Source organism: Sebastes fasciatus, chromosome 6, assembly GCF_043250625.1.
Source record: "Sebastes fasciatus isolate fSebFas1 chromosome 6, fSebFas1.pri, whole genome shotgun sequence".
NCBI classification, from domain to species: Eukaryota; Metazoa; Chordata; class Actinopteri; order Perciformes; family Sebastidae; genus Sebastes; species Sebastes fasciatus.
Window position 1 is genome coordinate 31,870,036 of NC_133800.1, and position 13,774 is coordinate 31,883,809.

Genomic DNA, 13,774 nt, shown 5'->3' on the forward strand with positions numbered 1-13,774 from the left:
AAAAAAACCACCATCACTATGATGAACAAGGACTCTTTCTTACTGTCTCTCTCCGGGCCCGGCGGCTCTCGCAGCAGCTGGTGTCTCGCCACGAAGAGCAACTTGATGGTCATGCCTATTTTCGTGATAATAATCAATATCAGATTGATTCTGCTGTATACTTCGATCTGTATGGCTGTAGAAAGTGGCACCATGTGCTTTATAAGCAGCTGACTGTAAACATGCACCCAGCTGTATACGTTGATACATATAATCACTCTTGTGGTGATGAAGCGACCATAAAAGAATGGATGACACACGGCAAAATATCGGTCAAACTGGGCAAATAGAAACGTCATGATATTAACTCCAAGAAGCGATGGCAAAATGAAATAAGTCCCATTTTTAGAAGGAAAGCCCACTTGCACATCAAAGAGAAATTGATAGAAAATACCACAGCCGGTCATTGTATCACAAATACTTGTGTTCAGCATGAATATAAATCGATTTTGTCTTAAAAGTGCATGGGTCCTAATAATACCCCATGCCACGGAACCGGCCACTATCACGGTGCTAGCCCCGGCCAAGATGTGAAATATAAAAATGAAATAGTCCCCTGGACTGTCAAAGTCAACAGCCAGAGGAATGAGCGTTATGTTGACCGAGAGGATCATGATGGAAGCAGCCCAACCTGAACTGCGACAACAACAGAGCAGCAGCCCTGTTTTAAAGTTTTTTTTAAAAGGAAGAGACAATTATCAATGACGTCCCATCGCGCTTTACCCTTGTGATCCATTTTTATTTTTGAATTATTTTCAATTCAAACAACAATAGAAAAAAAAAACTACAGAAGTTAAGTGACCTTTTGCATTGATTAGAAAGATTATAGCTATTAAAGTTGAGCCTCCTGCCACCACAACCATCAAGGCCCGTCTTGTGGAGGAGAAATCATATTAACAACAACAATCCGGAGCTGACCGAGGTCATGAACCTGCGGCTGCTAGCGGAGCTGTCCGCGGTGCTCGAGTGCACAAAAACAAGTTGACATAATAAGTTTCTGCAAACAACAGATACGTTGAATAGCGCCGTTTTTTTGTTTGTTTGTTTGCATTTGGTCAGAACAAGTGACGTAGTAGAACGAACGAAGCGCAGATTAAGTGACGTAATATATCGAACGTTGAAAGTCTAGTGACAAACAAAGAACGTAGAAGAAGTGAAAGTCAATGTATACGCTCCATTGTAACGTTGTATTACAACGTTCCATCTCAACGCCAGCGCCCAGCAGCAGAGCTTCGCCTCAGCGGTTTTGGACTGTAATCTGTTCTGTAACAGAATAATGACATTAGCATCACACATAAACTGTGCTACGAAACAAATCACTAAATAAACATATCTCGCTGGCTACACACAACCGAGGAGGAATGAGTCCACTTGAACACTGTTTCTTCAAATTCGGGCAATGCAATCATCTTAAACTTAAACTGAAATCTTTCGACAACTTTTACTACAAACGTGGTCGAGTATGATTAAACAGCATATAGCAACAGTAACTTCAGGCCTGGGTGGGTTTAGAAATTAAAACAAAAAACTGCGGGATATATTCTACTACTGTATGTGATCAATTAACCTCAAACGTTGATATCGTCTGTCATGGCATAAATAATTCAAATGTTTATTTTAACAGTATTTTACCCGTAATGGAGAGTTGCATGAGCAAAATGCCATCCGAACTTAAGTATAAGACACTGAATACAGGGGAATAACAGGCTCTCATAACCTGCAATGTTAACACCTGGATGAACATGAGTTTACCAGTAAATAAAACACAATCCATATTCCAAATTCAAGCTAAGCAATACAGGGGGGTGTTAAAGAAAAGGGTGATCCGTATATTTTATTTTATTCTGTTATGACAAATATGACAGGTGGGTTTCTTTTTTTTTCATATACTTTCTTTTTTTTTCCTTTTTTCGAGGTTGTTTTCATATATGCAATTTTACGATTCGTAAATAGTTTATAAACCATTTTTTTTAAATACTGAGCTTATAGACGAACTCTTTAAGTACACTAGAGAAAACAACTTCAACATTCAAAATTGAAATTAAATTAAGAAAAGAAATAATAATAATAAAAATAAAGAATATAATATAGAACCCCCCTCAAAAAAAACAAAAAAACAGGCGTATTTCATGTGCAAAACATCGTTTCCAAATGAAATGTCAGATTAGCGCTCTTAGCCCCACACAGCCCTCGAAACATGCAGCAGTGGCACACACACACACTGTCCTCTCCTCATCCCAAACACAGTCCATATTTCACATTTGACTAATCCCCACGCAAAAAAGGTCCAACTGCGCAATCTGTCGAGTGCGTTTTGTTTCAGTCATTTTACATAATGAACATTCAGATGTGATTGAAACACGTGTCACTTTTACGTCAGCAGCGCCATTTAATCCTTTCTCCTTATGATACCTTATGATGATGATGATGCTGGCTGCTTCTTCATTCCATCAAAGTTAAAGCCAATTCTGAAACAGAGAGACATGATGGAAGAGAGAGAGGGAGTTGCGGTAATTGTTTTACATAATATTTCTTATTAACATTGGACAAGTAGAACAGATAGGCCTTAGATATAAAACAGTGCGTAACGTGCGCATTACAGCCAAACAGTTACATTTAAAATCAAGTTCAGGGCCACTCTCACCTCGCCAGACTTAAACATAGTTCCTATGTGTTAATACAAACAACTCAATTGCATACATAACATTATGTAAACCAACATATAAAATAATGTCATACATAATTATGGAAGTTAAAGTCATATTCAATGTCTCTACCGAAATGGCCAGTGTTGAACAATACAGATGTTATAGATGCATACTATTATAATTATTTACCTACTTACTTATATATTTATTAAACTTTTTATTGCCCGGCTGCTTCCTAGAAGAGCATAAAGTGTGCGATGGACATAACAGTTTTTAAAGCTAGTCACATGTCAAAGACCATTTTTGGAACAGTAATGCAAAACAGCACTTTATTATGGACATAAATGCACTTTTCTCTGCTGCTAAACACGACTGCAAATTGGGTGTATGACTGCAAATTGTATGAAATTGTGTCTGAAACGTTTACTAATTTTATTCTTTTATTGTTATTTTTAGGTATGTTCATTTTAATACTTATTTATTCTATCCTTTTTAATGCACTGACGGGAGCTGGGAGAAACGATATTTCGTTTCCTTCTGTGTATGCAAATACTCAGTGAAATGACAATAAAGTGAATCTTGAATCTTGAAATGGAAGTTAGAAAAAAATCTAGCACACATATTTTGAGAGCAATCTCAAACTTTTTCATGTCAAGGACCTCCAAAATAGATGTACAATAGACACACAGACGGTACACAGACCAGGGATGTATAAGAGGTTGTGATGTTTAAGCTTCATGGCAAGAAAGGGCCACTCTCACCTCGCCCTCCTGCAGGTGCAGATCCTCCTCCACCCTGTTCTCCAGACGGCCTCCCGCAGCGCCGGACTGCCCCAGATGTACACAGCTGGAGTCACCAGTGCGTTCATGCGCGCCATGGTGGCGAACAGGTTGGTGGCTTCATTCCTGGACCTCAGACCTTTCCTCGTCAGCTGTCTCACAATGATATTAACAAAGGACGGACACCACAGAGCCAAGAAGCAAATCACCACAAACACAATGATGCGCAGCGACTCCTTCTTGTTGTCTCTCTCCGCGCTGGGCGCCTCTCTCACCAGGTGGTTCCTGGCAATCACATACAATTTAACAGTCATCAACACTTTAACGAGCACTATAATCTGCAGAGTCATCACACCGAACGCGTTTATTTGAGCCGCCTTCGAAATGGGCACCATGTTCTGCACCGTGAGGATGGAGTAGGTGTAGATCCAACAGAACGCGCAGATTCCAATAACGAAAGAGCGCGTAATGTAGCGATTGTAGAAGAATGGATGGCACACGGCGAAGTAGCGGTCGAACTGCGCGAAGAGGAAGGTTAACACATTGACACCGAGAAACGAGGGTAGAATGTAGAACGTTCCGTTTCTGGAGGGGTAGCCCTCTTGGACGTCAAAGAGGCCGAGGTAGTAGGCCGAGAAGCCGGTCAGAGTGTCACTGATGCTCGTGTTCAGCATGAATATGAACCGGTTCTGGCCTCGCAGAGACCGAGTGGAGGAGATCCCGATGACCACCGAGCCGGCGACCAGCACGGCGCTGGTGGCGAACAGAATGTGGAAGATGAAGATGAGGAAGTCCTCCGCAGTGTCGAAGTCCACCGACAGAGGGACGGTGGCGTTCAGGAGGAGAAGCATCCTGGAGGCTCCACCAGAAGTACGAGCACACATTATATTTATAGATGCTCAGATAGATCTCTAAAGGGCAGAGGCTCAAGTGACATGTTTAACAGAACAGACGCATGTCAGACATATGGAGTCCTAATCACAACAGGTCCCAGGGGTGTTTGGTGATGGTAATAAACAAGATGATCACCAGTGGCTTGTTTGTGCGTCCTGTGGTTTCCATAACACTTTCACAGTGGTTTGGAAGAAATTGTATTTGGTTCACCATCTGACTCTCATAAAGTTCATATTGTTATTCATAACGAAAAAATCCAGCAGGTATTTTCATATAAATATTTGGGAGTAATGATAGACCATCTGTTATCTTGGAAAGACCACATTGAATTTGTCTGTAAAAAGACCACCTAAGGTCTTTTGGGGCGAGTAAACAAATTCTTCTTTTGTTTTTTACTTCTGTGATTATGAGTGTTCTACAGTATTGCTATACTACACGGTTCAAGAGTTTGTCCACTACTCTAAAGTCAAAACTGCTCCACCAAATGAAAATCTGCTCAAAGATTGTAGGTCAACCCCTTGAGAAACTCTATGAATCAGCCTATCATAATAACATCTTAAGGCTGGCTAACACCATCGTCTCTGACCCCAACCATGTTTTGAAGAGTGAATATCAATTGTTACCATCAAATCGGAGATACAGGGTTCCACGATTTAATAAAGTTAGACTGAAGCTCTCTTTTGTACACCAGTCAATCCTAAAACTAAATGTGGAGCCTAATCCCAGATTAAATGTACGTTGAAGGGCCCTGAATATCGTCTTCTGTGATTGTAATGTTTAAATGTATGTATCCTTGTTTTCTTGTCTTTGTCCTTTCTGTGATGTTGCAAATGGAGCTGCTGTGATGCAAAACAAATTTCAGACCTGTCTGACAATAAAGTATTATCGTATTGTCGTATTGTCTGTCTGAGGTCTACAGGGTGACCAAGGAAAACTTTTATCAAGTTTTTATCACTTTTGTTCAACACCTTCACTTTCCCCTCTGCTACCTCTTCAGAGTAAAAACTTAATTAGCTTCTAAATTAAGTCAAGGCAACTTTATAGCACATTTCAAAAACAGATGCAAAGAAAAGCAATAAAGGTCCCATATTGTAAAAAGTTAGATTTTCATGTCTTTTATATTATAAAGCAGGTTTAAGTGCTATATAAATAATGTGAAAGTATCAAAACACTCAATCCATGGAGAAATACACACAGCCCGTATTCAGAAACTGTGCGTTTGAAACAAGCTGTTAGGATTTCTGTCCATTTGTGATGTCACAAATGTACAATATTTAGACCATTTCACAGCTTTATATGTAAACACACTAAATGTTTCCCAGTTTATTTCCTGTTGCAGTGTATGTCAATGACATCAGCTGACAGGATGTAAACATGGACCCAAGCTGTTTCCTAGCAATGCAATTCCGTTGCCATTCCGTTGAAATGCACTAAAACGGAGCGTTTCAGACAGAGGGTGAATACAGGTATATTCAGACAGACAGTATGAGATAAATAATGTGTTTTTTAACACTAGTAGAAACCCAAAATACAAACATGAACCTGAAAATGAGCATATGTCCCCTTTAAACAATAAGCAATAACAAATGGAGTAGAGCAGAACTAAAGTGCAGTAATAAGTTGTAAGTTGCACCAAATGCAACAAAGGAAATAAAAGTAAAGTACAGAAACCAATCAATCAATGGAACAGGAGAACAACAGAGTTTATAGTTTAGATTTGAAAGCAGCCTCACCCTGTTTTGTAATATCAACATTGATGTTCTTGGTAATGAGAACTCTGCAGGACTGTCTAAGTCAGGGATTCTCAATGTTTTTGGGCCCAGGGACCCCTTATAGGGACTCCCTCATAATCATAGCTCTGATTAAGCATAATGCTCAATACCATTTGTACTCTTAGATGCCATTGGAACTATTTCTATTCTAAAGCTATTCAACCTAACTCCTTCAGACCTGTTTCATAGTGATAAAGAGACACAATTCAATATGAAACATGTTAAGATAAGATGAGATAATACTTTATTAGTCCCACAGCAGGGAAATTTGCAATGTTATTGAAAGCTAATACACTTATATACCTTTAAACAGAGGGCTATTTTATTCAAATTGCATTTGGACTCAACTTGACAGCATTTATGGCCTACATTTCAAGTCATTGATCTTAAAAGCTTTCAGAAAATGCACAGTTGTAAGTCCTAATAAATCCAGACGTTTAAATTCACCAGTCTAAAGCTGACTCTCATTTTAGTGCTTCAGATTCAAAATAATGGATTATTGCTGTGTGTCACAATCATATCAGACTTTCTATTGGCTCAAAGCTAACGTGGGTGGGAGTAATGGACACAATATGCTTGTTTTATTGGTGCAAATGATCCCCATGTGTAGATATGCACTTTTTTAGGATACAGAACAGTTTTATCATTTATAGCAAATGATTTTGCTAACAGAGTGCCAAAGACCCCTCGGGGTCTCCGGACCCCACTTAGAGAATCACTGGTCTAAGTCATATAGGCCTTCCCTTTAGTACGACACAGTTGAAATGCAGAATGATTCAGTTTTGCCATCTGTAACCAGTTATTAACTAATGATCATAGCTGCATGGGTATGAAGTGCTCGTTTGAATCAACAAACGTACCAACACATGTTGCTTGGATTATAACAACATGAACTCACAATAGACACTTCTTTTAATTCAGGTACATTTTGCCCAAAGTTTAATGAAAGTTTCCAAATAAATGAGCATTAATCACCTGAAGGCCTCTTCATTAAACTCATTTGCTCGTTTTTATTGCTTCAGTACATGAAGGTCTCTGTGATCAGGTCATGGAATCATTTGATCTCAGAACTTTCACCAGACAATATCTGACTAAAGTCAATGTGCTTTTCAACCACTAGAGGGAGAAATAACTAATATTTTAAGGCCAAAAGACTTCTCTCTGCTGTTGGCAATGATCTCTAATCTTGCAGAGATTCTGTAAAGTTCAGTCCAAATGAATATATTCAGTATATGCAGTGTAGTGAATCCTACTGAGTTTCTCTCATAAACTGGTTCTCACAGTGGACATCATGATGTAGAAATGCTTTTGGTTCACTGAAGTTTTCTCTTCAAGTCCTATCAGATCAGTGATAAACACACACTTGAAATAAAATCAGTGTAATTGAAAGAGTTGATAATAAAGCAGTGATAGAAATGCATTAACCTTAGACACAAACATGCATTTGACAAAATCCTTTTCTTGCCCCAGACTATTGGATTAGAAGCTTGTCTGTCTGAATGAAGACATGTGGACACATGCTGTTGTTGATGGAGCATCCAGACACTAAACATGAGCAATCTCCAGCAGCTGTGAGTACTAGAAATGTTGTGTTTTATTTACATGTTTCAGTCAACTACTTAACTCTATATAGATTCATAATTAGCCCTGTTAGAGAGGGTGTATGCAACTTTTAGACAAGCTCAGTACAGACAGGTTAGGGGAGATACGTCTTATTAAAACTGATAGTTCGGTATTGTTCTATTTATGGCCCAAAAGCAACAAATCAAACCTCAGTTTGGGAGCCCCAACTTTGGAAACCACTTGCACAACACAAAGATTAGAGAAAAAAGAAAAGTTCAAGATTATAGCAAGTTAAATAATTATATCGTTCTACTTTCTTTCTTGTGACCTAAAACTTTTAACAAGCACTAAGTTTCAGAGGCTGATGTCCACTACTATATGCTTCTGTTTCTGAAGTGCTTTCATAAAGTCAAAGTGCTTTAGATTAAAAGAGGTCAAACAACTTAAAGGTCCCATATCATGCTCATTTTCAGGTTCATACTTGTATTTTATGTTTCTACTAGAACATGTTTACATGCTGTAATGTTAAAAAAAAAACTTTATTTTCCTCGTACTGCCTGTCTGTATATACCTGTATTACCCTCTGTCTGAAACACTTAGTTTTAGTGCATTTCAACGTAATTGCAACGGAATTGTGTTGCTAGGCAACAGTTTGGGTCCATGTTTACTTCCTGTCAGCTGATGTTATTTACATACACTGCAACAGGAAATAAACTGGGACACGTTTAGAATGTTTACGTTTAAAACCGTGTAATGGTCTAAATATTGTACATTTGTGACATCACAAATGGACAGAAATCCTAACGGCTTGTTTCAAACGCACAATTTCTGAATACGGACTGTGTGTATTTCTCCGTATATTGAGCATTTTGATTGATTTTGGCCGGCCTCTCCTTCTTTTGCCTTGTGGGTTCCATCTAAGGGCCTGCCTGGTGATGCTGGTACTCGGTTTCCGGATTGTGTGGCCAATCCATCCCCATCTCCTTCTCCTGATCTCTTCTTCATCAGGTTGTTGACCTGTTCTCTGCCAAAGATCATTGGCCCAAACCCTCCCACTTGCACCAAATAAAGATTAAAGAAAAAAGAAAAGTTAAAGATTATAGCAGGTTACATAATTATAGTCTTTTCTACTTTCTTTCTTGTGTCCTAAAACCTTTAACGAGCACAAAGTTGCAAGAGGTTACTAATAAATGTTATTGTTTATGAAGTGGTTTCATAAAGTCAAAGTGCTTTAGATTAATAGAGATTGCCAAAGGTGATTCATAATCAAATGGTATTTTAGTTGCAATAACAGATTCTAGTTAAAAACAAGGCTAAATAGATTGGTTTGTTGCACAAAAGGCTGCTTTCCTCAGAGCCAGATGGAGGCTGTTCTGTTTTATATAAAAAAAGTACTGAAGTCAACTGAAACTGATAAACATGCACTGAGAAATTGTGCCAAAAGGTCAATAAGTTGTTGACCTCTGTGTGTTTTCATCATGAGCTTGTTGACTTGTTCTCCATGGACATTAAAGTCACCCAGGTGGTCTCCTCCCTACATAGATAAGAGCAGAGGTAAAGCCTCCCAGCTGCGCAGTCACACAGCTGCATGCTGTCAGCTCTCTCTCTGCTGTGCCATGAAGACCTGAACACTCTGTTGTTGCTAACACTTGTTTTCTCTGCTCCGATGAGTAACAGCAGCCTGCAGGGTTGGTCTCCTGTGCTGCCTCTCACAAGCTTCGGCAATGTGATGATGTTTCTTTTCAACATCCTCCTGGCTGCGACCATCATCTTCCTCAACGTGTCCGTGTCTCTCTCCATCCTGCTGAACAAGGCGCTGCGCAGCGAGAACCGCTTCATGTACATGCTGAGCACCTGCTTGAGCGACATCTGCACCGGCGTGTCCTACTATTACGCAGGTGTCCTCGACGTGAGGGACAACTTCAGCTCGCCTACGAGAACCTTCTACATCGTGCACACGTTTCTAGGGCTGTCTTACATGGCCATCCTGGCCGCGCAGGCAGATAGGTACCACGCGGTGGTGTCACCTTTTAAATACTCCCAGAGGATGAGCAGAAACAAAACCCTGCTGGTCATCTTCTCCTACTGGATCTATGCGTTCCTCATCGTGGCCGTGAACAACGTGGTCACAGTCGGGGTGGCCAAACAGGTCACCAGCATAGGCACGTTTGCGGGCAACATATTCACAGTGATCATAATGATAGGGCTGAACATCAGGCTGTTCATGATAGCCAGGTTCCAGCTGGAGAGAGAGCCTCCTTCAGAGGAGAGAGACAGCAAGCGCTCCTCGGTGTATCTCATCTTGGTGGTGGCTGTGTTCTTCTTAGGCACGTGGCTTCCTATATTCTGTCATGTTGTGGCATGCAATTTCTTTCGTTCGAAATGTCATACCTTTAAGAATGAAGGCACTGACCCTATTCGCATTTTGCCCCGAGTTAACGCAGCCCTGACTCCCATCCTGTACATCAGAGGATGCTCCGGACTCAGGGTGACGCTGCTCAGCAGAGTGTGGAGACGCTGCTGTAGAGGAGCAGGAGCAGGAGCAGGAGGAGCAGGAGCAGGAGGAGGTGGTGAGAGGGTGATGACACGCAGTCGGCGCCTTGGTGTTATCCAAAAATGATTTTACGCATCAAATCCAAAGGTTTTACGCATCACACCCAAAGGTTTTACGCATGCACCCCAGCCCAGAATCACCTTAGATGCTGCAGAAAATGGATTTATTATGTTATCAAGCATGCATGCACGGTTACACTACAGGGGTACAGTTAGCCAAATGTTTTATGACTTTGTACTGTTTATGTTCTTTTTTTTGTTGGTTCTTGCTTGAAATTCTTTACCTCGCTCTCCTTGTTGGAGGAGAAGGAAGAGGAGCAGGAGGTGAGTGGGTGATGACACGCAGTCGGCGCCTTGGTGTTATCCAAAAATGATTTTACGCATCACATCGAAAGGTTTTACGCATCACATCCAAAGGTTTTACGCATCACGTCCAAAGGTTTTACGCGCACCCCAGCCCAAAATCACCTTATAGATGCTGCAGAAAATTGATTTATATGTTATCAAGCATGCACGGTTACACTGCAGAAGTACAGTCAGACAAATGTTTTATGCATTCACACCCCAGCCCAGAATCCCCTTATAGATGCTGCAGAAAATGTATTTATTATGTTATCAAGCATGCATGCACGGTTACACTGCAGAGGTACAGTTAGACAAATGTTTTATGACTTTGTACTGTTAAATGTTCTTTTTTTCTGTTGGATCTTGCTTGAAATCCTTTACCTCGCTCTCCTTGGTGGAAGAGCAGGAGGAGGAGGAGGAGCAGGAGGTGAGAGGGTGATGACACAGTGTCGGCGCCTTGGTGTTATCCAAAGATGATTTTATGCATCACATCCAAATGTTTTATGCATTCACCCTCCAGCCCAGAATCACCTTATGGTTAATAAGAAGTCATACTTCTTCTGCTGTGAGCAAACAGCATTAAGAGTTGGGCATGTTTTCAGATTTTAGACTTATCACATGCTGTATATAAAGTATTTTGCTCGATATTAGTAGTTTCATCCATGCAGTTGGCTCAGATTAAACTTGAAAATGAAGGAGGGAGACTTCTGGTCTGATATTTCTTATGAAGGTTTATGGTTGCTGCAGAAAACGGATTTATATGTTATCAAGCATGCAGGGTTACACTGCAGGGGTGCAGTTAGACAAACGTTTTATGACTTTGTACTGTTAATGTTCTTTTTTTTGTTGGATCTTGCTTGAAATTCTTTACCTCGCTCTCCTTGTTTATCCTGTGCCACTTTGAACTGTTACACACCCAATCCCTGCGGCTTCATTTCAATAGTTGGATGGTTTAAATCAATGCCAACAGAAACAAACTGTAATCACTATCATCATTATTAATGCAGCCAGCTGTCAATCACCGAGGACAAGTTCAGGCTTTCCTAAATGTTCCATCATGACTGTTTGTACACCTGATTATTTCCATTGATCCATTGATTTTCCACAAAATGCTTTGTCTGAATGTCTGAATGTCTGAATGAAGGAAGAAACTGATGGAAGTTACAAATGAACACAGAACCTGTGGTGTATTTTGTTCTTTTTTTTATACTACATATTCCAATAAGTAAACATTAAAGGTCATCAATCATAGAAACTTAACTGTGCCAACTTTTTGTAATTACCTTCAGGCATGTTCCTTTTAATCGTCTTTATTTTGCGATTCTATTAATAAGGTTCCTTGTTGGAGACAATTAAATGTGAAATATGCAAAGGACAAAGTGTGTCGACACCTTTATTATTACATGTTCTGATGAGCCTCCACCATCTCTCCAGATACTGCACTGGTGTGATTTCTGACACCTTCATTAAATAGATTTTTTTGCCGTAGTAAATGTTAACCTTTTGTCATTTAAAGTTGGCACAAGGATAAATAACTGTGTCCAGACTGATAGTCTGTTATATCCTTATGAGGTTTATCACGTTTGCCTTATAGTGTTGTTTTCTGTGACTGATCCTCAGCTTCAGGAAGAGGTGATAATAACACAGAAACACATGCAGTGCGTCTAAGCACCTCGATTATGCAACACAGAGGATGCACTTTCCTCTCCAACCACAGCGTGTCAGAAGAGCACTTTGGCACAGAGCCATATAACTCCATATCAGTGGAATGTGAGCCATAAACATAAAGCATGGCAGATTAAACTGATACTCTATCTGGATCGATCTGTGTTTCCTCAGCACCTCACAGGCGATGGGCAAGAATATTCATTATGAGCTGCTGCAGCCATCATCAAAGTAATGTCACTGATAAGAGGTCCAGTAAATGGCATGTAGGTGAAACCCCATCATGCATCCTGTTTCCTATTGGCTCAGGGCAGGTCTGTGGGTCCTCTGGGTTGAGAGGAGGAGCCAACACATCGTCACACTTCCGCACATCTGGTGCCCAATTTTTGAACCAGAACCATCTCTCTCTCTCTTTCTTTCTTTTTTCTGCTGATACCTGTAAATCATTCCACCATGTATCATGTTTAGATCCGTTTGAACTCAAATTTAAAGTCTCAAGTTACAATTATTATCATAAGTCCAACTGATGAACTAGTTTCAGAATAAACAGGGTTGGTTTGATGCAGTTTTATGGTGATTGCGCATTAAATAATTGCATATATGTCTACTATAAGACTCTATAAGAAATATAGTGCACACTGCAAAAAATATCTTATTACTTAATGTGCATCAGTGGAACGAGCCTTTTCTATTTAAACCCAATAAAATCGTACAGTATAATTTAATTACCTTGTGATTCAAACTTGATTAGAACATTTGCTATCATGAAATCAACATTGCCACTTTATGTTAATTAATGGCCTTCTGACACTTTATTGTGTTTTGGTGAAACTGTACTCCAAACCAGCAGGTTTCGCCCACGCCCTCTCATTAACAATGATTAGTGCCATTATGAATGAATGAATGAATGAATGAATGAATGAATGAATAAATGAATGAATGAATGAATGACAGACTTTATTTTGGACATAAAATAAATAAAAACAGATACAAAATAATAAAAAACAAAACGAGTAAAAGTGTCCGAAAAGGACTATAGGTAGAAGTAAAACTTATATTTCCCTACCCCTTTCACACTTCTCTTCTAATAACTCATATATATCATAGAATGATAATATAATATAATATATAAACTATCCCAGGTTTATTTACATCCCAAATTAAATATATGAACAGCATCCCCAAGTTTATTTACAACCCACATATCCATCCGGAGTTAAAAAGTAGATATAAACCAAAACCGTATCACAATTCTTCCTCAACCTATACCTCGCTAAAATATATTTTGTTGTACAGCTTTTTAAAGTGATTTATATTTGTGCTCATCACCTAACCCATTCCACAAATCCACCCCACAGACTGAAACACACATACTCTTCTTTGTTGTACGAACACAATGCTTTTTAAAATTCAATTTCCCTCTTATTATTCTTCTATAGGCCAAATACATTACGCAAAATAACTTGTAAAGCTGGACATTTTTTGCAGAGTAGAGCTGCATTGAGCGCTATAGGAG

General features: G+C 39.6%; 2 protein-coding genes and 1 long non-coding RNA gene across 3 annotated transcripts in view; 1 reads left to right on the forward strand and 2 right to left on the reverse strand.

Moving 5' to 3' along the window:
- Positions 1–13,774, reverse strand: part of LOC141769828 (rho guanine nucleotide exchange factor 28-like) — a 186,254-nt gene that overhangs the window by 112,783 nt on the left and 59,697 nt on the right. The gene's annotated exons all lie outside the window — the stretch shown is intronic.
- Positions 815–4,500, reverse strand: LOC141770222 (uncharacterized). Its single transcript, XM_074639862.1, has 2 exons — positions 3,449–4,500; positions 815–2,507 (listed from the first exon to the last, which is right to left on the reverse strand). The coding sequence occupies exons 1-2, from the start codon at positions 4,348–4,350 to the stop codon at positions 2,453–2,455; spliced, it is 957 nt and encodes a 318-aa protein (XP_074495963.1). The 5' UTR covers positions 4,351–4,500; the 3' UTR covers positions 815–2,452.
- LOC141770223 (uncharacterized) lies at positions 4,203–8,729 on the forward strand. The gene is made up of 3 exons (XR_012594471.1): positions 4,203–4,336; positions 7,603–7,703; positions 8,618–8,729. It is a non-coding gene; the product is annotated as an uncharacterized LOC141770223 (long non-coding RNA).

Bases quoted from the DNA above. Each gene is read 5' to 3' on its own strand.
- LOC141770222 (XM_074639862.1), bottom strand. From the start codon at position 4,350: ATGTGTGCTCGTACTTCTGGTGGAGCCTCCAGGATGCTTCTCCTCCTG. The intron at 2,508-3,448 runs GTGAGAGTGGCC...TCTCTGTTTCAG, and splicing joins TGCACCTGCAGGAGGGCGAG to AATTGGCTTTAACTTTGATG.